The sequence below is a fragment of the Mirounga angustirostris genome, unplaced genomic scaffold (assembly GCF_029215605.1).
Source record: "Mirounga angustirostris isolate CCGP_5_RB_7025 unplaced genomic scaffold, mMirAng1.0.hap1 SCAF_1, whole genome shotgun sequence".
Taxonomy (NCBI): domain Eukaryota; kingdom Metazoa; phylum Chordata; class Mammalia; order Carnivora; family Phocidae; genus Mirounga; species Mirounga angustirostris.
This window is the reverse complement of record NW_026991709.1, coordinates 57254300-57281764: the sequence shown is the minus strand read 5'-3', so window position 1 is coordinate 57281764 and position 27465 is coordinate 57254300. Positions and strand designations below refer to the sequence as shown.

General features: G+C 39.9%; 2 protein-coding genes across 20 annotated transcripts in view; both read right to left on the bottom strand.

Annotated features, from left to right (window-relative positions):
• Nucleotides 1-3: 3 nt before the first annotated feature.
• On the bottom strand, nucleotides 4-24790 carry ABHD10 (abhydrolase domain containing 10, depalmitoylase). 4 transcript variants are annotated; one of them, XM_045902849.3, is made up of 6 exons: nucleotides 22316-24790; nucleotides 18961-19144; nucleotides 13896-14007; nucleotides 13436-13573; nucleotides 3265-3340; nucleotides 4-2093 (listed from the first exon to the last, which is right to left on the bottom strand). In XM_045902849.3, the coding sequence occupies exons 1-5, from the start codon at nucleotides 22452-22454 to the stop codon at nucleotides 3296-3298; spliced, it is 618 nt and encodes a 205-aa protein (XP_045758805.1). In that variant the 5' UTR covers nucleotides 22455-24790; the 3' UTR covers nucleotides 4-2093; nucleotides 3265-3295. The 4 variants fall into 4 exon arrangements, with proteins under 4 accessions (XP_045758805.1, XP_045758804.1, XP_045758803.1 ...); XM_045902848.3 differs by having other exon boundaries at nucleotides 4-208; XM_045902847.3 differs by having other exon boundaries at nucleotides 4-3340.
• Nucleotides 24791-24950: 160 nt separating this feature from the next.
• PHLDB2 (pleckstrin homology like domain family B member 2) overlaps nucleotides 24951-27465 on the bottom strand; it is a 107951-nt gene continuing 105436 nt past the window's right edge. For all 16 annotated transcript variants that reach the window (XM_064588493.1, XM_064588454.1, XM_064588558.1 and 13 more), the window contains one exon: nucleotides 24951-26904. In XM_064588493.1, coding sequence (XP_064444563.1) covers nucleotides 26764-26904 — 141 coding nt within the window. In that variant the 3' untranslated portion in view covers nucleotides 24951-26763. The remainder of the gene's footprint in view (nucleotides 26905-27465) is intronic.

Below are 27465 nucleotides of genomic sequence, written 5' to 3'. Positions count from 1 at the left end.
AGATGATGCGCACGGACTCACAGTCGAGGCCGAACCCCCCCCCCCCCACCACCACCACCTACGGCAGCCGGGGCCTGGGTGGTGGTCGTGGCTCCCCCTCTCTAGAAGCGCTTTGCAGAGGCGGGGACCCTGGCCTGGGAGAGAGCAGGTCCTTAACAGGCAGGAAGGCAGGCCGCCTTGACGTTCAGTTGCTGATGCTGCATGGCGCCTGGAAGAGTGGTACACTGACTGATTCGATTTTCTCCTGGCTGACGCGGGTCAAACCGGGGCCGTTGCTAAGAGCCCTCCAAAAAGCCGGCCCTCCCGCATGTCACTCAAGCCCGCCGCCTCCCTCCCGCTGAGAGCTTCTTTCTGGCTGCACAATTCTTTCCCCTCCTCTGGGGGAGACGGCTGATTGTCTACCAGGCCAGCACGCAGCTGCACGGGCCTGGGGCCTGGGGCCTGGGGCCTGGGGGAGGGTCCGTTCTGTCAGCTGTCCATCTGTCGGGATTGCCAAACCACTTTCCCTCTGCCCTGAGGTAACAGTTGTCTGGCTGGACGGGAGGGAGGGGCTGAGAGCTGCAACCATTCCCTTGTTCAGCTGCCAGCCAGATTCCATCCAGAAACTTCCATCCTGGTGGGAAACTCTTGTGCCTCAGTTTGACTTATCCAAAGAATGCACCTTTTTTAATGCTATTTTTAATCGAAAGATACTAGGAGCATGTTTTATCAGTTAAACAGAGCTCAGTGTCAATGCGCTCCGAAACTCACGGAGCGAAAGGTTTTGATAGCTTGTGAACATTTCATCTGTTTATTTGAGTTAAGGACCTGGCAGGTCCCACTGACATGCTACCAGTGTAGCATAGTCAAACAAGACCTCAGGACAAATCAACTTAGACGTGGGTTGGCCTGAAAATTTTAAAACTGCCAAAGAGCTGGGCAATCAGCCTTCTTAGCCTGCAAGCCACTTGGGGGTAAGGTCTCATTGGTGTTGTGCAAGTCTCTGGGTACTTTTCATGAGAAAAACACCCCAAAATGTGTTCTTTTGGTTCTTTCAGCAAGTATTTTTTGAGTGCGTCATTGTGGCAGTACTGAGCTGGAGAGGAATCAAATAGAATTCTTTCCCCTGAGAATTGCTCAGTTGACTCCGGCATATTAGATAAAGCAATTCCGGTATGTGCAAAGGTAATTTTTGTGAAAAATTGGTTGGAAGCTAGGCAGGGAATGACTCCTTAAATAATACATGTATTGAGAGAAATCTGCTGGCTGAGGCCTGGACTAGTGGAAATGTAATCACTTAGTAGACATGTGGGTGGTTTGCCTGAGAAAAGACTTAGTAGTCAGTAGCTGAAGGCATAGAGAGAGAACTCTGAGACACAGAGGGTTGTAAGAGAACCCGCTTTTAGTAGAGCACTGGGTTTAGCAAAAGGCACAGAAAGGACAGACTAATGCAGATCTTGATGCTGTATGGAATCATCAGATGAAGAAGCTCTAAAGACAACAGAACTGGGCTTGGGGAAGAGTTTAGAGAGGGAAATTGTCAGCAGAATTTTGGAAGTCACTGAGTTGCATCTTGGGTGGCAACAGTAAGGTCAATTCCAACTTGCAACTAAGGAAACAGAGGCCCAAACAGAAGGCATGTTACTTTCTCTGTGGCTGGAATTGCTCTAAGGAAGAGGCTGGTTTGTTATATATTTTATTTTATTTTATTTTTAAAGATTTTATTTATTTATTTGACAGAGAGAGACACAGCGAGAGAGGGAACACAAGCAGGGGGAGTGGGAGAGGGAGAAGCAGGCTCCCCGCAGAGCAGGGAGCCCGATGCGGGACTCGATCCCAGGACCCCGGGATCATGACCTGAGCCGAAGGCAGTCGCTTAACCAACTGAGCCACCCAGGCACCCTGGTTTGTTATATAAAGCTAGAAACAATTCTAAAAGATGTACATGTACATTTACCTTCTTTCCTTTTCTTTCTTTTTTCCTTTTCTTTCTTTTTCTTTCTTTCCTTTCTTTCTTTCTTTTCTGTGCTTTGCAGATCATTTGTACCCAAAGATTTCTTTCCATTATGACAAAATAGCTGGGGTGCTTTAAGTGAATCATTGAGCTCATGGTTCTGGAGAGGATACAGTGGCAGAGAGTGGGGGGCCACAGCCCAGGAATAGGTTAGAAGTGTCCAGCAATCTACAGGAAGTCTTTAGAGAAAAAAATGTTTGATCCCTGGGGGAAGTGGGCTCAACTCTACATTTACTGAGTGTCTACTAGTATTAGCATTAATTTTCTCGATAACTTTTTTAAAGGGCCTATGTATTTGAGTACAAAAATGCACAAGACATGGCAACATGGTCTAGAAGCAAAGTTAAACTTGTAAACAATAAATACTAGCCAGGTGTCATGCTAAAAATATGCACAAGGTACTCAGGTACAATGATACCTAGAAGAAGGGGGTAGGGATTGGGGAACAGGTTTATAAATGAGATGACTTTAAGCCTCAAAAGATGAGTGGGTGTTTGTCAGGTGAACGGGGTGAAGCAGGAGGGGTTGGGAACGTCAGGAACGTGGCTGGCAAAGACAGCTTCATTAGGCAGGTGAAAATGTTCTAGTATCAAAAAAGCATAGGATTAAAGAGAAGAGACATACAGGGAGAAAAATATGGCTTGGCTGTCAAGGAGGCTCTAGCCCATAAAGTAGCCTGCTTGCAAGTGCCCCATGGTTAAATTTTCAGGAATTGTGAGAGCCAGTTGTCACTCAGCCATTATAAGCAATTAAATTATATAAACTTATAATTAAATTACAAATGTTAAATACTCAAAATGGATCACTTCCTTATTTATTTTGCTTCATTTTACTATTACATGTACTTTTGAGGATATTATGTTTATTGTCTCTGTATGGTGTATTTACTATATAATGGTGTGCTACTGGCCATTTCTCCCCAGCTTTGTTGTATTCAGTGACAGCAATAGCTTCAAACCAGTCATTAATGAAATATTTATGCCATGGATGTTGGCAAATTTATAAATCAGGGTGTTTTTATTTTGTTTTGTTTTTTTGGAAAGCTAGCTGTTAAATATTTACTGGCTTTGCCGGACATTGGACTTATGCAAGACAATTTGAGTTTTTTTATTAGGGAAAGAGAATCATTCGATTGATGTGGATGAGGAAAAAGATGATCAGAATGACCCCATATTTGACTTGTATAATGGGTTAATGTGGTGCCATTTATCGTAAGGGGACTCATATTCGGGAGGTCCATATAGGGGAGAGGTAACAAGGTTTTTACTTACTGCATCTGGGAGGCCCACGATCCATCCCAGTTCATTGGATAGTTGGTTTTATGAGTCTGGAGCTCAAGAGAAAAGTCTGGAATGGAGGAATAGACTTGAATCATCTGCATGCAAGTAGCGGTTAAAACTAGGAGTGTGGCGGGGCGCCTGGGTGGCTTAGTCGGTTAAGCGTCCGACTCCTGATTTCGGCTCAGGTCATGATCTCAGTCAGGGTTGTGAGATCGGGCTCTGCGCTCAGCTGGGAGTCTGCCTGAGATTCTCTCTCGACCTCTGCCCCTCAAAAAACTAGGAGCATGGGTGTGGTTGCTTAAGGTAAGTAGCAGGAGAAGAAGGCCAAGGTCAGAATTCACCAGAAAGTTAACATTAATGCAGTGGTAAGGAGGAGCCAGCAAAGGAGCTGCCACAGCTTGGTCAGGGATGCTCTGGGGTAAACAATTTCAAAGCAAAGCTCCTGACCTCAGGGAGGTTGGTATATACACGAGAATCTCAAAGCGCTTAAGTTCTAGCAAAAAGGTGAAAACAGAATGCTGTTCTTGAGAGCACAGAGGAGCCAGTGAGAAACGTGTTAGAAACAGAGAGGTGGAAATGGGAAACTGACATTTGGGCTTTGTATTACTATTTTTAATTTTTTTAGTAGACGAGAGTTTTTCTGTCAGCAAAACCCTGAAAGCCCAAGAAAAGGGAGAGCCCAAATGTTTGGAAGGATAATTTCCTCAAAAGACACATTTGGTTAAAAAAGAAAAGTTGCCTGCCTTTTTCTAGGCATATTCTTTAAATGTACAACAGCACATTTTTTTTTAATCAAACCAACTATGCATACCACATGACTACGTTTCTAAATTAAACATGACTAGATGTGTATATAAAGGGGATCTTTAAAAGGTGTATTTAAATTCCATCCATCTTCTTCTTCAGAAATTAAGAGTTTCTTAGTTGTTTGGGTTTTATTATTTTTTTTTTAAGATTTTATTTATTTATTTGACAGAGAGAGACTCAGCGAGAGAGGGAACACAAGCAGGGGGAGTGGGAGCGGGAGAAGCAGGCTTCCCGCCGAGCAGGGAGCCCAATGCGGGGCTCGATCCCAGGACCCCGGGATCATGACCTGAGCTGAAGGAAGACGCTTAACAACTGAGCCATCCAGGCGCCCCATTTGGGTTTTATTTTTTAACAGTTTCAAATTTAATGAAAATTTGGCATACTGACCCGTTGTGTGGCTGGTCATGTTCTCCCTGCCAGCTCCATGCTTTGTAAAGCTCAGCCTTGCCCAAGGCTCTTCCCCTCCTCTCCTCCACACAGAACTTTGTATTGGCTGCTCAGAGAACAGCATACTGTTTAGATTTGTGTCTGGAGATGCCTCTAAGCTCAACAGATGCAGCAAAAGCGAATTTATTCTGTGGCCTCACTTAGCTTTCCTTATCATTGGCCTTTGCCTTCTCTCTCTCCATTCCATGTGCTAAGATTGTTTAGAAGGGTCATGTCACTTTTAAAATAATGTAGGAGTTCCAGAGGATAAGGCACTCAGGGGCTGCTGGTTGTTCAAGCATTTTCCATGTCACTGGATACATGGCATGGAGTGGTTTTAGAAAAGAAAAAAAAAAAAAAGAGGGCTTTGGGGAAAAACAGGGAAAAGCCCCACTAAAGTAATTAACAATGCACTGTAATACATGATCTCACTGATACAAAATCATTTGGAATTTGTGATGTTACCCTCTGCAAAGCTGTATTAAATTTTAAAACAGCTTTTCCAGGGGCACCTGGGTGGCTCAGATAGTGGGGCATCTGCCTTCAGCTCGGGTCATGATCTCCAGGTCCTGGGATCAAGTCCCGTGTCAGGGTCCCAGCTCAGTGGGGAGTCTGCTTCTCCCTCTCTCCCTGCTTGTGCTCTCTCAAATGAATAAATAAAATATTAAAAAAAAAAACCCAAAAAATGGCTTTTCCTATCTTCAGATAGTGAAGGTTTCTTCTCCTCCCCTTTTCTAACCTCTGAATATTTGAAATGATACCACACAACTAACCTTCCAAGTTAGCATCTTGAGAGGAAGATGCTTTACATAAAAGCCATGCTCGCTTCCTTACCTCTTTTCTTCCTAACCCCCACACATTACGCCCACCAGTTTCTCACCGGACTCTGCTCAGTGCATTGTAAGGGAAAAGATCAGGACTCCTATGTGTATGTGTCATTGTTCTAAATGTACTGTACTTATCGAACCCTTATGCTTTATTATCTAGCTTTATGTCATTTTATGGCTGACAAAACGTCAAAGAGGTTAAGTAAATTGCGCAATTACGGGGTTTGTAAATGGTGAGCAGGGATTTTAAACCCACACCGCACAGTCTGTCGCTAACCTCTCTGCACATGCCTCTGCAGGAACGTTACGAATCTCTGCTCATGCTCATTACATTTTATTACGACGTTTAGCTCCAGAAAAGTCCCATGGGCAGGGCCACTTTCTCTTCATCTTTTGAGTCCTCGTGCCTAGCAGTGTCTGGGCGGAGCAGGCCCTGGAATAGCTACCCTGCCACCGGCCATCAACTCACGCTAGCACGAGGCACCGCGGCACGTGTGTGACTTGTGTGTATTTGGTCCATGACTTCTGTTCAGTGTAACTCATAGATTGTAGTCCTATAAGGCATTAACCTTTTTAGTATCTGTGTTAGGGGTCCTGCAGACCACGTGTAGCTTCGATGACTTGTTAGGACTCACAGGACTCAGCACCTAGTTTTACTCACAGTTAGGACTTCCTAGTGAAAGGGTACACAACAAAATCTGCAAAGGAAAAAGACACCTGAGGTGACGTCTGGGGAAATGAGGCACAAGTTTCAAGAATTCTCTCCCAGTGGTCATGCCACATGAGCTGAAATTCCCCCAGTAATAAGTTGTGACAATACACGAGAAATGTTGTCCACCAGGCAAGCTTGTGCGATTCAGTGTCCAGGTACTGGGAGCTGGCCACTTAGGCAGCCTCTGCCTGGCACCTATCACAGTTCCAGACTCCCAGAGGGAAAGGTGTTCAGCACAAACCATCCTGGTCATACACTTTAGGCAAAGTGAGCCACTTTCACCTGTTCTGGGGATGGTGGAAACCTCCTAAAAGCCAAGTTCCCAGACACCAGCCAAGGGCTCACCTTGTAAGCTGGTCTCTCTGAGGCTAAGCCTCAGAAAACTATGTTAGCTTTCTTTGGCACAGGAATTTTATCCCAACGATTTTCTCTCTATATATGTTTTCAATTTGTTTTACCTTGACAGACATAACTTAAGCAGGTTAAATAAAGTCCAACCAAACTTAAAAGCTGAAAGACACCAACTCAGTAATATCAAGGCTCACTACTGTGCAAGCCCATTTTAGTTCTCAAAAAACACCTATGTAATAATTGCATTTCATATTTTCTTACTATCTCTGCACTTCAGAAAGCCCTCTGACATAGATGACAGTCACCTGGCTATTTGTACTTAAGGCACATATTAATAGAAAAGGAATGTTTCTGCAGGCAGGCAATAATATATAAAAATTAACTGCCTCTTTAGAATATACTACATCATTAAGATCAAGTCCCCCCATTTAAATGACATATAACCCAACATTTAGAAATGATGTATTTCCTTTCTATTACTGTAAAGTTTTGAGCCTTTAAAAAAGGATAACCGTAAGTTCAAATATAACATGCAGAATAGAATCTATAAAGTGATAGCCTTACTTTCTGAACTTTATTATGCTTCAGACTTTTTTCTGATCATTTCAGATTTTTTCACTGTCCTATATTTTGTGAACTGCATTTTAAAATCAGAAGCAATTTTACAAATCTCCGTGTATGACCAACACCAACAAAAGACAAAAAATTCCAGCTTTATTAACAATTCTAAGTAGAAGAGAACACAATTAAGAGCTGTCCTGGTTAACATAAGCATTTAGCAGGTAAACATCTCTTGAATAAAAAAGAAATATTTTAATTAAAAAAAAAAGTGCAACATGGATAGACCTAGAGGGTATTAGATTAAGTGAAATAAGTCTGACAGAGAAAGACAAATATGATATGATTTCACTTATAGGTGGAACCTAAAAAGCAAAATAAACAAACAAAGCAGAAACAGACCCATATATACAGAGAACAAACTGGTGGCTGTCAGAGGGAGGAGGTGGGGGGGATGAACCAAAGTAAGTGAAGGGGAGTGGGAGGTGCAGGCTTCCAGCTACAGAATGAGTAAGTCGCAGAGATGAAACCTAGCGCACAGGGAATAGAGTCAATGGGACTGTAATAGGCCCGCACAGTGCAGGTAGCAGGTACGTTCGTGGTGAGCGGAGCATAACATATAGAGCTGTTCAATCACTGTGTTGGACACCTGAAACTATTACAAAACACTGGTGTGTCAACTATACTTCTATTAAAAAAAGTCAAGGATTGAAGGAAGGAGAAAATTTTCCAAACAGCAGCTTGTACTTTCTTCACAATTTGTATCATTTGTATACATCATTAAATAAATACTCGTGTGATATTTACAAAGTAGAGACAAGAGGAAAAAAACCTAAGTATGGGGGTCTTTCATTTGTTATCCCCCTGCCAATCTTCTGGATCCATGAGTTTATATACCAACTAAAAATGTGATTCTAGTTAACTACAGTTGAAAGCTTATCAATTAAGTCATCAATAGTGTAAACGAGGAGTTGAATGTCCGCTTTTTCCTTCATTCGGTGATCACTATGTTTCCGGAGGATGACATCTACATCTGTGCTGACCACTCGGTCAGCAACCTGTATGGATGTATGCCAAGGCATGATGTCATCTTTCATGCCATGGAGCAATCGTATGGGGCAGTTCACTGGGATAGGGCTATGTAACAAGCAGTGGTGTTCGGCTTCCTTAATGAAACTATACTGAATGTGATAAATTCCTTCTTCACTGTACCTTGATGGCATGGCCCACACACCTTTCATCTCTACTTCCTTTTTGACCTATTGGGGAAAATGAGGAAAATAAATGTATGCAACACTAACACACACAATAGTCTTAAACAGTCTAAGAAAAGCAGTCCTAGAAGAGGAAAAAAAGAGATAAAAATGTAATAATGCTAATTATCAATAATTAAAACTATGCAAGGTACTGTGACAGGCACTTTACACACAGTATCTCATAAGATCCGGATAAAAATTGTTATTGGATTTTTACAAAAGAGGGTATTAGAGCCTAGAGAAGTTAAATTTCACATTTAAAACTGAAAGGTAACAACTCTCGTAGCTAGGATTCAAACTTAGATTTAGCTTCATCAGGTAACATCTTAAATCAGGTGCTGCTTCACCCCAAATGAAAGGGAAAACGAAGGGGAGAAAATCATTCATAATATATAAAACCAAATCGTAGGAATAACAATTGTTTAGATTTCAAAAGCACAAAACTGAAAGTGTCTATACGTGAAGTTACTAAAATAGGGATGGAATAAGGGGAGAAAAGAATCAAGCCTAGAACTAAAAATGAAAAATAAGACAGTAGTTACTCTGGCACAATCAAACATAGAATTTCAGGCTAGGGGTGCCTGGGTGGCTCAGTCGGTTAAGGTCATGATCCTGGGGTCCTGGGATTAAGCCCCGCATCAGACTCCCAGCTCAGTGGAGAGTCTGCTTCTCTCTCTCACTCTGCCTCTCCCCCTGCTTGTGCTCTCTCTCTCTTGCTCACTCTCTCTCACATGAATAAAATCTTAAAAAAGAAAAAGAATTTCAGGTTAAATGTTACAAAAAAAAGCACTGTTTTTGCCCTCCAGAGTCCTAGGGAATGAGAAAAAAATGTGTTGTTTTGGAAGACAATGAAGTCTTCCAAATACTTCCTGAAAACTGAACAAGGAAATCATTTCCACACTTATTCCCTTAAGATGAAACACTGGTATCTTTTGATTCTTGAAGAATTTCTACTTTTTAGATTATAATTTGTCTTAAACAATTTTTTTTAAAGATTTTATTTATTGAGAGAGAGAGAGAGAGAGACAGCACAGCAGGGGAAGGGAAGAGGGAGGGGGAGAAGCAGGCTCCCCACTGAGCAGGATCCTGGGATCCCAGGACCCTGGGATCATGACCTGAGCTGAAGGCAGACACTTAACCGACTGAGCCACCCAGACACCCCTTAAAAATTTTTTCTAATTAAAGTAACGTATACTCATCACAGAAAACATGGGAAATATAGAAATTAAAAAGAATTAATCACACATAATCCCACCTCTTGGATACAACAACCATTAATATTCTGGCTCATTTCCTTCCAGTATTTTTCTCCATGTATTTGGTTTTATATATGTAATACGTAAAATGGATATCTATTACACATTCATATAGAGTTTTCTACATTGCTGTATTTCTACATAATATCTGGGTTTTAAAAAAATTCTATGAAGTTTTCAAAGGTTGCACAGTAGTCCATTATACCGGATCTATGCTAATTAACTATTTCCACACTGCTGGGTACTTCCATGAACATCTTGAGCACAAAGATTTATCTGTATATAATAAATTATTTGGAAATATTATCAGAACTTTAACTAAAATATCAAGACGTAAATATTTTTAAGGCTCTTGCAATCGTATCATATTAAGGGCATTTCTGACTAGAAAAACAGGTGGACATCTTATCAAAAATAAGGAAAAATATAAGGAAAGAAAAACCAAATATAATATATTGAAAATTTTTGTATTTAAACTTTCAGTGAAGAGGGGCGCCTGGGTGGCTCAGTTGGTTAAGTGATGGCCTTCGGCTCAGGTCATGATCCTGGAGTCCTGGGATCGAGTCCTGCATCGGGCTCCCTGCTCAGCAGGGAGTCTGCTTCTCCCTCTGGCCCTCCCAACCCCCATGCTCTCTCTCTCATTCTTTCTCTCTCAAATAAATAAATAAAATCTTAAAAATAATAAATATTCAGTGAAGATACTATGATTTTTCCATGTTTAAAATATGTTAATTTACTGCAAATATGAAAGGAAAGCAAGAATTTAAACAGTAAAATATGTATGATATAATCTATGTATTTAGGCACTTTAATGTATTTTTTAAAATTGCAAAACGATTTACCGATTCAGTGAAAAAGCTGTGTATCTGAAAGCTATACTCCTAAACATGTCTTCAAGTGATTTGAAATTAATGAAATTCTAAAAAACTATAAGATATATGAATCTATATTAATATCAAGGCATTTTCTTCATTAAAACATGGGAACTGAATATTTAGGCCAAAAATGATATTCAGTGGTCCTCAAAGTACTCAGGATAATTACTAAATTTCTAATTTCAGTAATTAGAACTTAGTTTCACTGGTTATTCGATGAAGTGGAACCGGTGGTAATTACTGAGACGTAATCAAGAACAGCTGCATTTTAAGTATCCCCGTCCCCCACCCAGCTGTTATCTGCCATCGAATTGAATGAATACTGTCCATCTGAAGAACAAACTTCCCTTCACAGAATGTTATATGTAACTGAACCCCCAAAAACAAAAAGTTCAGAAATAGCAAAAAACACCATTAACCGAAGAAAATGTACACTCTACACTAAGTCATACAGCTAGAAGAAACCACAGCAAGGCGATGTGGTTGAGAAGCTTGTGTTCCAAACAGCTGTGCATCCTGTCTGATGGCCTCTAGTGTTCAAAGAAGGAGACATCATTAGAGTCAGTTCCGACACAATAAGCAATGCTGAGTGTTAACAATGCCCGGGCTAAAGATGATAGTAAAAATCACCACTTTCACTGCCTTGCCATTGTTAGAGCTAGTTGCTTCTGTGAAAAGACAGTGGTCTTAGTGTCCCTGCTCTTCCCTTACATATGCTTTTAAATTAACATTCTTCTATTAACAACCATTTGCTGTTCTAATTTAGGATTCGCAAAGACATGCCCTGACTTGCAGGCTATAGATCTTCTCAGTCACTTAGGGGATATCTATCATATCCTCCGTGAGTGATGGGGATAGACACACAAAAAAAGAAATGTACAAAGATCCTGTCATTTAGCATCACAACAACGGAACAATTATTTAATCACCTCCTTCCCAATCTGCTATGCTCTTGAAATAATTTCCTACCAGGAGAAACACTATTTAATTGAGTTAGAGGATGGGGTAAAGGGTTCAAAGTTTATATGCAGAAAGATGCAATGGTAGGAGAATTTAGCAGCATGAGAACATTGAGCAACTATGTATGAAAAACAACTAAGAAAACAAACAAACAAAAAATCAGAAATAGGAGGTAAGTACAAAGAAGACCAACTTTGTAATTTCAGCCCTCAGAGGAAATGACATAGAACCCGCAGATGCAGACAATGCCCTTTCTTTTCTTTCTTTTTTTTTTTAAAGATTTTATTTGACAGAGAGAGACACAGCAAGAGAGGGAACACAAGCAGGGGGAGTGGGAGAGGGAGAAGCAGGCTTCCCGCTGAGCAGGGAGCCCGATGCGGGGCTCGATCCCAGGACCCTGGGATCACGACCTGAACCGAAGGCAGATGCTTAATGACTGAGCCACCCAGGCGCCCCCAGAAAATGCCATTTCTTAAGAAGCTGAGAAGAATGTGGACTGAGAAATAAGCTTAGAACAGGTAATATATGGCACTGGTATGTATCCGTGCCGAACTTGAGGCAAAGTCAACCATACTCTACTATTCAAAACTACATGTGCTCTTTTCCTCCTTTTTATTTCCTTTCCTCCTCCATGTGCTCGTCCACTCTCTAGAGCAGTGGTTCTCCAACTTCACTGGAGGGGCTTGTTAAAACAGATCACTGGGCTGCGCTCCCAGTGTCTCGGGGAAAGCTCAGAAACATGCATTTCTAACAACTTCTCAGGTCATGTTGACGCTGCTGGCCTTGGGACAACACTTTCTGAACCACTACTCAACTGTTTTTCTTAAATTTTCTGTGCCTCAGTCCTACCAGGATCATAGTCCCACAGGTGACATCTAGATCCTTAGGAAAAAGACATGCAGAGAACTCAACTGGTTGCAAAACAGTAACAAAATATACCAAAATAAACAGCTATGACCCATGATTTCTTTACCCCTGCAGACAACTGAAGTGCTTAAACATATGTCCAATAATGAAGTGTAACAAATAAATTACCTTCATTCATTTCAGAAACCTCATTTCAATCATGATTTGCTGAAAGGGCATGCTAGTAATGAAAAGCACGTTTTGTTTTGTTTTTTAAGTGAGAATTAGCAGTAGAAAATAATGCCAACTAGGTGTCTAAGACAGGAATGGCAAATCTCAACTCCTGTGTGCTAATTCTGATCCACTGATAATGTGTACTTGGAGAGCTCCACTGAGAAAGGCTCTGAGCCTGCTTTCAGGCTTAAAAAAAAAAAGTTTCATAATTGATGAGCCAAGTCTAACATGATCATAAGAATAAGTACTATTGAGCGCCTGGGTGGCTCAGTCGTTAAGCGTCTGCCTTCGGCTCAGGTCATGATCCCAGGGTCCTGGGATCGAGCCCCACATCAGGCTCCCTGCTCCGCGGGAAGCCTGCTTCTCCCTCTCCCACTCCCCCTGCTTGTGTTCCTGCTCTCGCTCTCTCTCTCTCTCTGTCAAATAAATAAATAAAAATCTTTAAAAAAATAAAAAATGTTTAAAAAAAAAAGAATAAGTACTATTGCCCATATGCCAAAAATAAGAATAAGAGGTACAAAAAGAGATCACAATGTATGATAAGTTAAGTAAATGTGATTAATAAAGAAAATGTTGCAAAAAAAAGAAATTTTTTTTTTTTTAAAGATTTTATTTATTTATTTGAGAGAGAGAGAATGAGAGACAGAGAGCATGAGAGGGAGGAGGGTCAGAGGGAGAAGCAGACTCCCTGCCGAGCAGGGAGCCTGATGTGGGACTCGATCCCGGGACTCCAGGATCATGACCTGAGCCGAAGGCAGTCGCTTAACCAACTGAGCCACCCAGGCGCCCGCAAAAAAAAGAAATTTAAAGTGTGTTTTCATTAACGTGGCTCAAATATGTGGGAAAATGATTTGAAGAGGCTGTGAAAAAAAGGAAACCTTGAACAAGAGACCAATTAGTTAAAGAAGGCAGAGATTATATACAAAAAGGCAGCTAAGGCAAAAGATGAGCCAGCATAGGAAGTCAAAGGACAGATGACACATGAACGAATATTCAAAGACAGAGGGAGCAGGAGAACGACAGGAGGTATACGCTGAGGTTGCTTGTGACTTACCTCAACAGGAAGCTGACCGAACTGTGTCACGAGGCCATCTACAGCTGCTGCTACACCAATAAGGGCAACAACCTTCTGTGGCCTTGCGATTGCAGCATGAAACATAAGCCATCCACCAAGGCTAGATCCAACGAGTATCTAAAAATAAAAATTTATAGTTTTAAAGAGGAATTTTCTTTTCTGTAAGCGGATTGAGTAATTTATGTATGTACTTTTTTTCTTCTACATCCATTAGCTCCCAGACTTTTAATATTTGGCACAAAGTAGAATTAAAATTATGATTGCAGTGAAAAGTAAAAAGCTTACTTACATTTTACGAGAAAGTGAAAACAATAGAACAATTTTAAATCAAATACCAAAAGTGATGGTTAAACATTTAAACTACTAAATTTTCATAGCTAAAGAAAGAGCTCAAAAATCATGAGGTTAGTTAATAATCATATTTAACAAAAACAGTCACCTGTGGCCCTTCAGCTAAGTCATCAATTATAGAAAGAACATCTTTTCTCCATCTTCCCACTGTGCATTCTTGTAAGTTGCCATCTGAATTTCCAACTCCGGAGTAATCAAACCTAGAGAAAGGGAAAACAAATCTGGATCTAGATATCTATCTATGTTTGTTTCTCTGATTTTTAAGGAAGACAGCACATTTATCATTATTACAATGCTTAAAATATATTAAGATAAAACACTGAGGTCAATACGTATTTCAGCAGACCCTACTGGCATAACCTTCAAATATCGCCTTCATCCACTAACTCTCTCACTTTCCCCGCCACCAGCGGCGGCTCCACGTCACTATCTCCTCTGCCTGGACCAGCGTGACAGTCTCTGCCTGTCTCCTGCCTACCTTTCCTATCCTCGTAGTCTCTTCCCCATGTCGTCAGTGATCCTTTTAAAGCAAAAATCATGTCTTGCACAAACCCTCCAAAAGCTTTCTATAATCTTTAAATAAAATATGAAGGTCCTTACCATCCTGCGGCCTCTGACTACCTCTCTGATCTCGTTTCTTCCTGTTGCCTCCCTCCCAACTATATCTTCGCTCACCTTCTTGAAGTTAATGGAATACACCACCCATGTTTGTGCCTCGGGAGTTTTACATCAGCTGCTCTCTCTACACCCCCAGATATCCACTTTGCTCGCTCCCTCACTTCATTCAGGCCTCAGGCTCCAATGTTACATCCCCAGCGATGCCTTCTGTGACCAACTCAATCCAAAATTGTACTTCTTTCATCATTCTCGAATTCCTAACCCTGCTTTATTTTCTTCGTGGCAGATACTGCTACTTGACATATAAGAAATGTGACTGTGGTCTGTCTCCCACACTGGAATGGAAGCACCATTTGGGCCCGGACTATTTTGTTCACCACTGCTTTCCCAGTGCCTAGATCAGTACTTTGCATATGGTACATGCTTAGTATTTACTAAATTAATGAAAGAGAAAGAGGCAAATCAAATTTATGAACACCAGCTCATCCTGTTAGTCTGCTTCTCTTTCCAACTTTCTAGTTCTCCAGGCTCAAAGTCTGTGTGATCTGTACATTCTCCCTCTCCTTCAAGGCCTCAGTTCAACAGATCATGAAGTATCATACCACACCTGCAGATTGCCTTAAACCCCAGTGCCTGGGTAAGCCCTTTCGTAATGCCGAGCCTTTGTATGCGGTCCCACTGCCTGGAAAGCCTTCCTTCCCCACCCAAACTCCTACTCATTAAGTCAAGGCACTTCCTTTGAGGCACTTTCTTTGACATACATGCCCCGCTTACTACCATCAGTCACTTTCTTTTATATGTACTCACTCAACACTTTTTGTATTATGTTGTAATCAAGTTTCAAATGTTTGTCTGACTACAATGTCAGTTCTTCAAGAGCAGACCGTTTTATTCAAATCTGTTTTTTCCAGGGTACAGAACACTGCCCCCCCATCCTCGCTCACTCCCTCTCATTTCTCCTCATTCATCTCTCTCTGCAATTTGGTAAGACCAGTATCATGCTACAAAACCAGCCTAGCACAGTAGCCTCCTGTGTTTTTCCGACTAGTCTCTCTCCAAACGGATCCACTTTATATCTGTCAGGTTTTTTTCTGCAACATTATATTGACATGGCATAAACTTCAGTGGTTCCCTGTGACATACAACATAAACGTTGAGCATGTCAGCCTGTTTTTATAGCCCATTAGCTTCTAGTCATCTCGGATCAACCTTTTATCATTTCATCAGAGGCAACTGCCACGTTGGCCAAGCTGATCAACTTGCTGTTACTCAACTGGCTCTTGCTTTCTGTCCTGTTTCATGCCTCATACTATACTCTTCACCTGGAGTACCTTCTCCTTTCACCTTCACAACTCATATACTCTTAAAGCTTAGTCCAAATGAACCTTTTTTTGCTGGAAAAACTTCCCAGAAAAGCTGAAGAAAAAATCTCCACCTCATGAAACTTATATAGAATTCATTTTTAGCAGTTACAATCAGTTTTTTACAACCTGCTCTGTAAGACAGTTTGTGTGTGTAGTGTGCCTCGTCATCGCTGTGAGACTGACAGATCCTCACAGGGAACACCATTCTTGGTTGGTCTCTGCATTCTTCACAGAGGTGAGGCATGTAAGCCTCATACACTGACTATCACAACACATACTAAATAAATAAAAGTGGAAAATAAAAGTCAAAAGAATCACTTTATTCAAATTTGAAGCTTTCGTGTTTTGTTTACTCTTCAAATCTGGTGAAAACTAATCCTAGTGTTTTTAGTGTACAAGTAAGAATGTATGAAATATATAGCATATAACATTTTCTTAGGAATTTATAAGTCATGGAGAAAGAAGAAATACACATTTTCTTCAGGTGTAAAGTGAAATGATTTGGGACCCATGGGACTTGTGTAACAAGGCTGCTGCTGAAGTCTCCATCAGTTATTACTTCTCGCAATCCAGGGAACATGGCAGACAGACCCAGGAGAAGAGGGAAGACACCAGCCAATCCTCCTTCTCCCTCCCCTGGTGGGCAATCAGGCATCTCTACTTGCTGCACCTTTAAAGCTGCCTTCTAAATATATGATGCAGATGCAGAATACATGTAGAGTCCCTCCAAAGAGGGAAATGTAAACATTTAGTGACACTAAAAGGTATAAGTAAAAAATACAGTTCACTCTTGTTGAACCCTAATGAAGGCACGGAGACAATTCAAACATATTCAGCTGTTTAGGACTTTAGAACACAGCAACACACCACTGTTCTAGCAGCCTCAACACTCTGGGACATATCCCCAAATCTACAATTAAATATTTTATGACAAATAACGATGAGAGAATACCAGCCCTAATGCCATGTGCTACATTCCTGAGCTCTGACTCAATCTTATGTTAGGCATGGTGACAGGACATCAAGAAACCATTTTCCTATAGCCCTATGTACCACTTCTTGTACAATATACAAAACTATTTCTTCAAGATCCAAGATCTTACAGCCAAAAACACAACAAAAATAAATTGAGGAACTGGAGTATAAATACAAGATAAAATCTCCTATAACAAGCTAAAATGCAATCAATAGTTAATAGTGATTAGATTGCAATCAAGTTTGATAAAAGCAAATAAAAAGGAATTTGGTCAAATTAAAACTTTGTAGTGAAGGGCTATACTTCTATCTATAAGGTTTATAAAATATATTTAGGCTATGTTTTAACACAGTACCACTTAATGGTCTGTACACATTGTAATTCAATCATGTTTATTTACCTTTAAAAAATATATTTCATATGTATCCAAAATGCAGAAAACCTAGAGACTTCATGCCTTATAGGGAGACAGGAACTGGTCACAGTGCTCATAGTCTCAATTTAAATTCAAGAACAAGTAAAATGGCGATTTCTTGATTCAAATTCTTTTGGGGACAAAAAGAACGATGGCAATTTTTCTGATATTATCATGCTTTGATCCAGGTAGTGCTCCTTCCTGTATAGCTCTTCTTTCTTACCCACATCTGAACCATCCTTCAGTGTGCCTTTATGAAGTACTTTTTATCCACTTCAATCCTCAGTTTTCTCTCACTTTGTGCAATTAAGTATACTGTTCTTTTGACACAATCACATTCTGATGAGTATTTTTGCTCAATTTCTCATATGTATTTTATCTTGTGTTTCCCCAACCTGATCTTAAGAACAATGCCATGTTTTAGAATTTGCTGCGTATTTTACAGTACCCAGCAATAGTACTAGAAAGTCTACTTGGAAAAGATAGTCCAGTCTTCAGAATAACAGTTAAGTCAGTGCAGATTTTTAAAAGTTCTGAGCATGAAAATAAAACCACTCAGTTAATATGATAAAAGGAGTAACACTAAATCCATATAGTTGACATGATCTCGGCTAATATATTGAATAAAATCTAAAAGCTTTGTTTTTAAAATTTATTTACTATCTTATTTCTGAAAGATGTATTTTCTAGACCCACTGAGTGAATGTTAGTGAAACTACTAACAATTTAGATGAATACATTTTGGGGCTGTTAGTGATAGAAAGGATTCAGAAACTATCTTTAGCTCAACCTGCCCCTTTTTTATGATGAAGAAAACAGGTCCAGTGTTTATCAGCTGACTCACCTTGTCACAGTTATTGCTGGAACTGATTCTAGTACCTATACTTCTTGAATCCCAGGCCAGTGTTCTTTCTACTAAACCATACTATCTCTTCTGGCAAATTATATATATATTATATTATATATAGTATATTATATATAATTATATTATATAAATGATTGTTACAGGTAAACAAACCCAATAACAACAATGTAAGCACACTGTTTTACTAAAATAATTATCAGTATGAAATACTAGGAACTGTGATACCAACTTTTGGTTAAACAACACATATCCTCTCTATTTATGCTTCTACATATTCACCTACAGGAGTGAGGGGAAAGAGAAACCTCAGTGGAAAGGTGAATTATACAATACTAATTTTCGAATACTTTATTTTTTTATAGGGGCATGGAAAGCCAATGAAAATACTAAGCCAGAGAAATAAATTTAGGAGTTATAGACTACACTTAAAACCAAGGGGAAGAATGGGCTCAATAGGAAGAGGATGGGAAATGAGAACTTAAAAGATCCCAGGTAAGAGACATGAAAAATATACAATATTCTTAAATACATATTTTAAAAGTAGAGTTATAAAGAGTGGCCAAATAAAAGCCTTTAAGTCCCCAATGGAAAACCACAATATAATTATAAGACATTACAAGAAAGCCAACTACTATTATTGGTTTGCTGTCATGTTGGCTTATTCTATCCAGAGTTTAGTTACCAGTAGTTTCCTTTCCTGCCAGCATTGTCAGTGTGGCACAAAGACCATTAAAAAAGGTCTTTTAAAAGTTGCATTTATGATAGCCCTAAATCACAAGGTTAAAGTTTACAGACCATTAAAATAAGTTAATCCATAAAAACACTGGCATTTGCTTTAATTGGTTAGAGTAGAAATAATTCTCCATTGCCATGCTAAATGGTAGTAGTATTTTCTCTGAAATACATTGTTCCTACCTTATATAGGCGTGACCTAGAGATTTGCAAAACTCTTCAATCGCCAATGCTTTTGTACCATTCATATTAGAAATATAGCCAGGGATGAAGATAACTCCTGGACTTTTGCCTTTTAGCTTCTTATAAGCCAGGTTTGGAAGGTCTGGTCGACTAAGGAAAGAGACTGATGTCTTTTGTCTGCAAGCTAAACAAAGTACACAAAACATAAACTACAGTTCACAAATACTGTTTTTGGAAAACCATATACAATTGACCCTTGAACAACATGAGGGTTGGTGTGCTAGCCCCCCACATAGTCAAAAATCTGCGTGAAACTTTTGACTCCCCAAAAACTTAACTTATAGCCTACTGTTGATTGGAGGCCTTACCGATAACATAAACAGTTGATTAACACATATTTTGTATGTCGTATATAGTACATATCATATTCTTAAAACAAAGTAGGCTATGGAAAAGAAAATGTTAAGAGAATCATATAGAAAATACATTTACAGTAGTGTACCATATTTATTAAAAAAAAAAACAATGTGTAAGTGGACCTTTGCAGTCAAACGCGTGTTGTTCAAGGGTCAATTGTATATTTTCAATCTTGGCTTTCTTAACTTCTCAAACTGATGTCAAAACTACTTCCATTTAAGAGGAAAAACAAAGACTTGAAGTACTAAAATCACAAGCCTATGCATGGTATTTTCTGAACTCATATCAAAATCAGTGCCTTTGAGCAAGGTCCAATCTTGGTTCTTCCAAAATATGCAATGAGGAGGAAATTTCAAGGCAATAAAAGATAAAGACTTGTAAAAAATGTTTTCCTGTTGCTGCTGTATCATCTGTCCTAAATAGTATCAATCAACGTTCAGATTTCTCTACACTAGTTTTAGCCTTCTCTTGTGAGATTTTTTTCAATTTTTTCAATGTTTGAGGAGTTTCACATCTCTACTTTTTGGCAGGGAGGGGGAGAAACAAGTCTGGTCTGCCCTTGAGAAACTGTTCCAAAGGTGGGGGTGCTGGGGTGCCACTTTTACTACTGGCCACTCGCCACCCACAGAATCATGGGCCATGGTAATAGCCAATCATGACTCTTTATCAGCTGGGATGGCTTCAGTGAGCAGTTTCTTTACAAGTGACCTTGAATAATTTATAACAGTACCATTTTGGAAAAAGGTTTTTCATAGGGCTCTGCAATCACTATGTGTTTTATTTGTTGGTTTGGCTTTTTGTGAATGCTACACAGATCTTCAGGCAATTTAAGTACAACAGTACAATTAGCAAACTTTACAAGGTTACTCATTGTTTCATTGTTTTTGAAGTTTTTTCCTACCATAAAATCTATACTTGCTCTTAAAAAAAAAGTAAAAAGATATTTAAAGAACATTAAGTCATGGGCACCTGGGTGGCTCAGTTGGTTAAGCAACTGCCTTCGGCTCAGGTCATGATCCTGGAGTCCCAGGATCGAGTCCCGCATCGGGCTCCCTGCTCGGCAAGGAGTCTGCTTCTCCCTCTGACCCTCCTCCCTCTCATGCTCTCTGTCTCTCATTCTCTCTCTCTCAAATAAATAAATAAAATCTTAAAAAAAAAAAGAACATTAAGTCATTTATAATCCCACCTCCTCCTTCCAGAGAAATTAGGTTTGTGGGGTGCCTGGGCGGCTCACTCGGTTAAGCGTCCAACTCTTATTTCTGCCCAGGTCATGATCTTGGGTGTGAGATGAAGCTCCGCATCCGGCTCGGTGAAGAGCGCAGAGTCCGCTTGGGATTCTCTCTCTCCCTCCCCCGCCTCCAGCCGCGCGCGCACACACACACACACACACACACACACTCGTGCTCTCTCTCAATAAATAAATAAATCTAAAAAAAAATGTGTATTTCCTTACAGTCTTTTTCTGGACTATAGTAAATGAAACCTTCCTCTCCTTTACTGTGGCCAATGAAAACATCTCGGCCCCCTCCACGTGAGTTGATAAAAGCTTCCTTCATTTTGGATTTGAGTTTTTTTTTTTTTTTTTTAAGTAGTCTCTATGCCCAGGTAGGGCTTGAATTCACGAACCTGAGGTCAAGAGTCCTACACTCTATCAACTGAGCCATCCAGGCAGCCTGAGAAGTTGAATTTTTAAAAACTGAATTGAAGGCGTAAAGCTATCCTTATTACATATGTGTTTCAAAGTTTCAGCGTATAGTGAAATATGCCAGATTTAAAACTTTAAGCGAAAACCAGGGCTAGTAAGGGCCAGTTATGTTGGTTGGTAGACTGTATTTGCAAAAATGTCAACTTCCCATTTCCTTAGCTCAGCACTCAAAAAATCCCTCCTATCCTCTTCTTGATATTACTTCCCAAAACAGGAATTTCTTCTGGAGACAATTACAATTTACTTCATTCTGGTGAGTTGTAAGTGGACAGGTTCTTAACATTACACCCATAAATGATCTTATTATACTACAACGATTAGCTCAAAGGCTGATGCCTTAAGTCCTCAATGATGTGCCAAATAGATGAAAGAGCATTACAATCTAGTTAATGAACTGACATACCATACTTCGATAGAGGAACTTACATATAACAAGCCTTTAGGTTGTATACAATTAAATGTAAGTTAAACTGATTATATACATTTAAAATTTTAACTAAAACAAAGGGTATCAGCAATGACCTTTCTATTCCAAGCACAGTGCACCTGACAGCTTGTATGGCAAAAGTGTGAACAACAAAACCGGAGAATAAAAAGACACAATTCAGAAAGACAGACTGTATTTACTGAGGGTAGCGTGGTATGGGGAAGAATCAAAGACAAGATAAAGAAAACATTCAGATGCTCTCATTTTTGGTCCAAATTCTAGTTTCCTTTGTTGAGTAATGATTATGGTTTTCACTGAGCAGGGAGCATCGAGAAGGCAAAATCAGAAATTAGGCTTGATGGCGGCGTCTACACTTTTGCAACAACAAAAAAGTTCATACCGTAAATTCCCTCAAGTGAAACAAAGGCAGGTCTAAGCATCCTAACAGAGTCAAGATTTGTAAACCCCTTAGACCCGAAGAAAAAGGAAAGAAAAAGCAACTAATAAACGCCCATCTTAATATTTCCTAGGGTTGGCGCTTAACGCGGGGAGGCAGGCAGGGAGGAGAATCCTTAAAACTGCAGAGCGGAAAACGCCAGCAAGGGCCCGGGCTGTGCAGGATACCCGGGGGCCAGGAAGAGGTCTTCTTACTGCCTTCACCAGAATTGTTGAAAGCGCCTAAAACTGGGGTACTGAGAATGGGAGAAGAGCATTTTGAAATAGGGCGCCAAAAACGCACCAGACAGGAACGGACTGAACCCGATGTTCGAAAGAACGCGTACTTCTCCCGCCTTTCGGACACTCACCTGGGAGCCACAGCGGCGTCCCCTTGGGCTTCCTTGCGAGTAACGCGGTGACGCCACGGCGGAAGCCGAACACTGCCGCTTTGTTCCACCTCCGACAAGGTACCCAAGCGCCCAGAGCCGCCATGCCCACTCCGGCCATCTTCCCAGCGGCCCCTGAGCGCCGAGCGGACCCACAGTCGCTCAGTGCCCAGTAACTGAGGCTGCGCGTGCGCCGCCAGCCGGAAGCCCGGACTTGCTAAGGGGCACCCCGGGAGAGAGCGCACATGCGCAGAGCGTCGTCGCGCTGGCCCTCCTCTCGCTATTGGACAGTTGATTCTCTCAGTTTTTGCCTTTGATGCTTGGGAATGTTTTGAGTGACTTCATTAGGCGACTTTTTCAATGGGCAGATAGATATTCCGTGGCTGGAGGCGCCGAGAGAACCCGTATCCAACGTTCCTAGATAGGAAACCGTCTCATCATCCTGAGGACACTAGGGAGCGAAAGCATAAGGTGCTAGCTAGCTAGGCTGCTTGCATTACAAATCGCTCTCCCGCTCCGACAGTTTTAAGCCTTACCGGAAATGCTTCCAAGATCGGACCTTAATCCTGCTTGCAGAAACACCCGGAGTGGACCTACTCACGCTCCTTCGTTTTTTGCTCTAGCTCTTTGTATGCCTGACAACTGAATTTTTGAATTATTCCGTCCCCTGCCTTATGTTATATGCAAAAATAAATCCCAGTAGATAAACGGTCTCAACGGAAGAATAAAACTCAGAGGATTTAAATACACTGAGCATATTTCAGAGTTTGGGGAAAGAAGGGACTTTCTTAAGCAAGATATGAAACAAAATTATAAAAATAAAAATGTGTATGTATTTCAACTTTTTGAATGGCAAAAGTCATCTTGAGTCAAATGAGAGTCTAGAAAAACTGATTTTACAGCACAGATAACAGAACAATAATACTTCTATTCAGCCTGCTCCTAGAAATAAGGGAAAAAACCTATAATTAAATAGAATTGGGGGCGCCTGGGTGGCTCAGTTGGTTAAGCGACTGCCTTCGGCTCAGGTCATGATCCTGGAGTCCCGGGGTCGAGTCCCGCATGGGGCTCCCTGCTCAGCGAGGAGTCTGCTTCTCCCTCTGATCCTCCCCCTTCTCATGTACTCTCTCTCATTCTCGCTCTCTCAAATAAATAAATAAATCTTTAAAAAAAAATAGAATTGGTCAATGGCTGTGAATAGGCAGTTCATATGTAAAGATGTTCAACTTCACTAATTGAAAAATGTGCGTTGAAAAAATAACGTTATTTTTCTTATGCATCAGATTCGCAAAAATTAAAAAGAGCAACTATAGGCAAGGATGCTGGGAAACTGGCACTCGTGTAGGGTTGGTGGGAGGTTAATTGCTAAACTTTTCTGTCAGGTAATCTCACCACACCTATTAGGATTTAAAATATGCATCATTTTCAATGTCCTTGACCCAGTGGCCCCAGTTTGTGACTCTCCTGTAGAAAACAACACTAGTTCATAAGGAGGCATACTATCAGCTACATCACCGTTTTTAGAAGGAAGCAGAAGAAAAAATGGAAGTCAGTAATAGAAAAATGGTTGAATAAATTGTACAAGGGTTTCTGAATTCTAGCTCTGGCACCCTTCAAATTAATCCTGGGGGTGCCAAGCATCAACAAGCAAGATCTTTTTTTCTACTTCAGGCTACTGTGGTTGGTATAATACTTAAGTAAAGCCACTTTACTATGCTGGTCATAAATTGTGGAGCAATGATTGATGCTAGAGTTAAAGGCAAAGTTTGGATACAGTGAATCCAGCCTATCTTTGGAGTCCTGAGAACCTGTCTTGTTGGAACATACTGAAAAAGTTAGTGAAATAAAAATTAAATAGATCTTTCTTGAGTGGTGTAGTGCCAGAAATAGCAAGCAGGGCTGCTTGATTTCAGGTGGCACTCCAAAAGCTGGTGAGCTATTTTGCCAGTTCTCCATTAGGCCCGTTGTAGACTACAAAGGACCTAAATCGGTAAGGTGATACACAAAGCACATCATTTCACTATCCCTTATATCTTAATAATCAACATTTCTCACTGTGGTTTTTGGATAATTGCAAATATTCTCAATCATTCCTGTCCTTCTTCTCTCCCTTTATTTTTGCAGATCTTCTTGCATTTTATGTGCAGCAAAATGAAAAAAACAAACAAACAAACAAGCAAAAAACCTGCCTTGTCTCCATAATGGGAAAAGTGTCATACAAGGACTGTTTTCTCTATCCACCCTTATCAGTATAACAAATCAGGAAAAACTGGCTAGATCAGGTGAAGATACTTTTACCCACAGTGATGGGCTTGAAATAAACTAATCTGTTTCCATACCCACTGTTAATGTTGCCTTCATTCACAGGAGTGATAGGACATATTGTTCAGGGCCATTTCTCTCTCTGAAACCTGCTGCCTTAGCCCAGGAAGACAAATGAGGTCGCTATCAAGTAAAGCCCTTAATTCACACCTACATGATTTTTTCCCTGCCAGAGAAATAAGCACAGTCCTTGCAATCCCCAGTAATAACTGCATCTTTGTAAAAAGACAGTAAGATGTCAGATTTGTCAGGGGTTATCTCACTTTGTTAGCAACAGGAATGTGACCAGAGAGACTTAGAATTACTTCAATTTATAAAACTACAAATCATAATGTTAGCACACAACAACTTTTGTGGAGATTCACAATTGACTTTTGCTGATTAATCCATCCCCTGCCATGTCACCAATAGGTAACCTCCTAATGAGAGATGAGTTTATTTTCAAATGTGAAATCTGGTCAACATTTTAATCCATATTCAACATATTTTAACACACATTTTAAAAGGTTTACTACATCATGCAAAATATAATGCTGATTAGAATATCTTTATAATCCTATAAAGTACAGTACAGACAAGTTACATCTTTACATTAACCAACAAAATTTTAGCAATTGCATTTCACTCTTTTAGATCATTACGGGTTTGGGGTAATCTCTGAAAAAACATATTATAAAAATGTCTTTTGCAATCGTGACTTTGTCCTCCACTGTTCAAGTAAAATCATGTGTTATCCAGTTGCAAAATCTTATTATTGGCAACATGTATACATGTATACAAACCACACTGCAAAGTTTTAAAAATTGTACCCCGTCAGGCCTGACAAAGATTTTACGGACACTTCCAATCTAATCATTTCACCCTGTCCTAGTAAGCAAAGCCATTATTTCCTACTTCTATTCATTTGCCAACTTTTAGGAAAGAGTATGTTTATACTTGCAAATACACACATGACAAACCAGGATAAAGTCATTTGAAAAACTGTTATAAAAGAGACTTGCCTGAAGTCATTTCATTCAACAAAAATTAATTTAACTCTAAAAAACAAAGGCTAAATGTAAAGAAATACATAATAAAATAGTACATTACAAAGAACATTAAGTCAAAGTTCATTTTCCTTTTTATAGAACTATGCTACTTCTGTAAATAAGTATTTTAATTGGTCTGTTCTTTGGTGAAAACAGAGCTCTGATTTCATCGTTATGGCACGTGAGGCTGCATTTAACAGGTGTGTTCTACAAAAAAGAGGAAACAGACAATCTACAGGAAATCGGCTGCTGGCTACCTTTATTCTCAGCACCAGGAATGGAGGAATCTTTAGCAAAATATGAAATCTTCTCCTTATTTTAAATTGCTCAAAGAGACAGAATGTCTAATAAGACGGCTTCTATCTAAAACACAACTTTTTGTTTTTTCTTCTTTTACAAAAAGTGATTTGCTTTCTATGTACAGTAGCTTATACCAGTGGTAACTGTTCAGAGTCAACTTTCTAGACAGTTGATGGCATCAAAGTACCATTTTAAAATGTAGAGTAACACTAAATGCGGTTCGTCACCTGAAACTACCACTGTTAAACAGAAGTCATATCAAGTCTTTGGTTTAGGTGCAGTACTTAATAATTAGGGCAAAACTCCTCCTAAAATATATTCCCCTCCAAACCCTTATTTGCTTCTATTTATAAAATAACCTTCAGCAAAATGCTTTTTAAAATACCAGTTGATAACCAATAATGTCAATGCCAATAACTGGGGTGCTAAAATAATTTCATATTTCCAAGTACATACATTTTGTAAACCATTCCGTTTATTTCACCAAAGTAAACAATCAATAAAAACAGTTTATAAGAAATATTCCTATAAGTGATGCTATTTACCAAAACAGTGTTTTTTTTTTCTCATAGGTGCTTCAATCCTTTCGCTATTTATCATCCAGCTTTGAATCTAAACCCCTTTTTTCTCTTTTATAAATGACTTTCTATTAATATAAAAGGAGTTCTGAGTATACACAGTGAGAGGGATGGGTCTGTTGGGTCTTTCCATCTGGGATTGAGTATGGCTTCATTCTTGTAAGAGATTATTGCAGTCAGCCCTGAAGTAGACTGTTATTCACTACAACAAGAAGTGCGTGTAACCTTCTGCCCCAGTGACTATAACATCCATCCAGATGCGCATGGCTTCCGGCGACGGCGCAACCATATAGTAGATTCTGTCGTGCGTCTTGACACTAAAGGTGAGTAATGGATTAGGACTCTAAAAATCAAAAGAGGAAAAGAATGTAAAACAAACATCCTGAAATTAAATGACACAGACATATGTGAGGGCTTCTTCCTCTTTAAAAGTTCTAATTTATAGAACTCTAAATTGGTTTTACTACTGCTCTAGTATAACCTGTAGCCCCACCTCCAACACCTTTCTCAAGATCAACTGTCTTTCCAAACTTTCTGGACAAGAAATACCACACAGAGAGCTCACCAATCAATCTTCTTAGCAGCTACTTTGTAGGTAAAGCTCTAGCCGGGTACCTAGCTGATAGTGGGTGCTCGGTAAGTGACAGCTCTTATTCTTAGCCTTACTAAGATTCCTCCTTATAACCAAGGAGTAGCTCCTTCTTAGAACCTCACAAAAAGTCACTTAACAGGATCTTCTAAATTAATATGACCAGAAGATTTTCTCACTTCACCATGACTTTTTTCCCCCACAAAAGATCAGCTGCATTAATTACTTCTATGTTCGCTTTTCTAGAACCATTATGATTATATCAATCAGTTATGTCAGAACAACAAATCTAAATTGCTTGGAGTTCAAAAAACA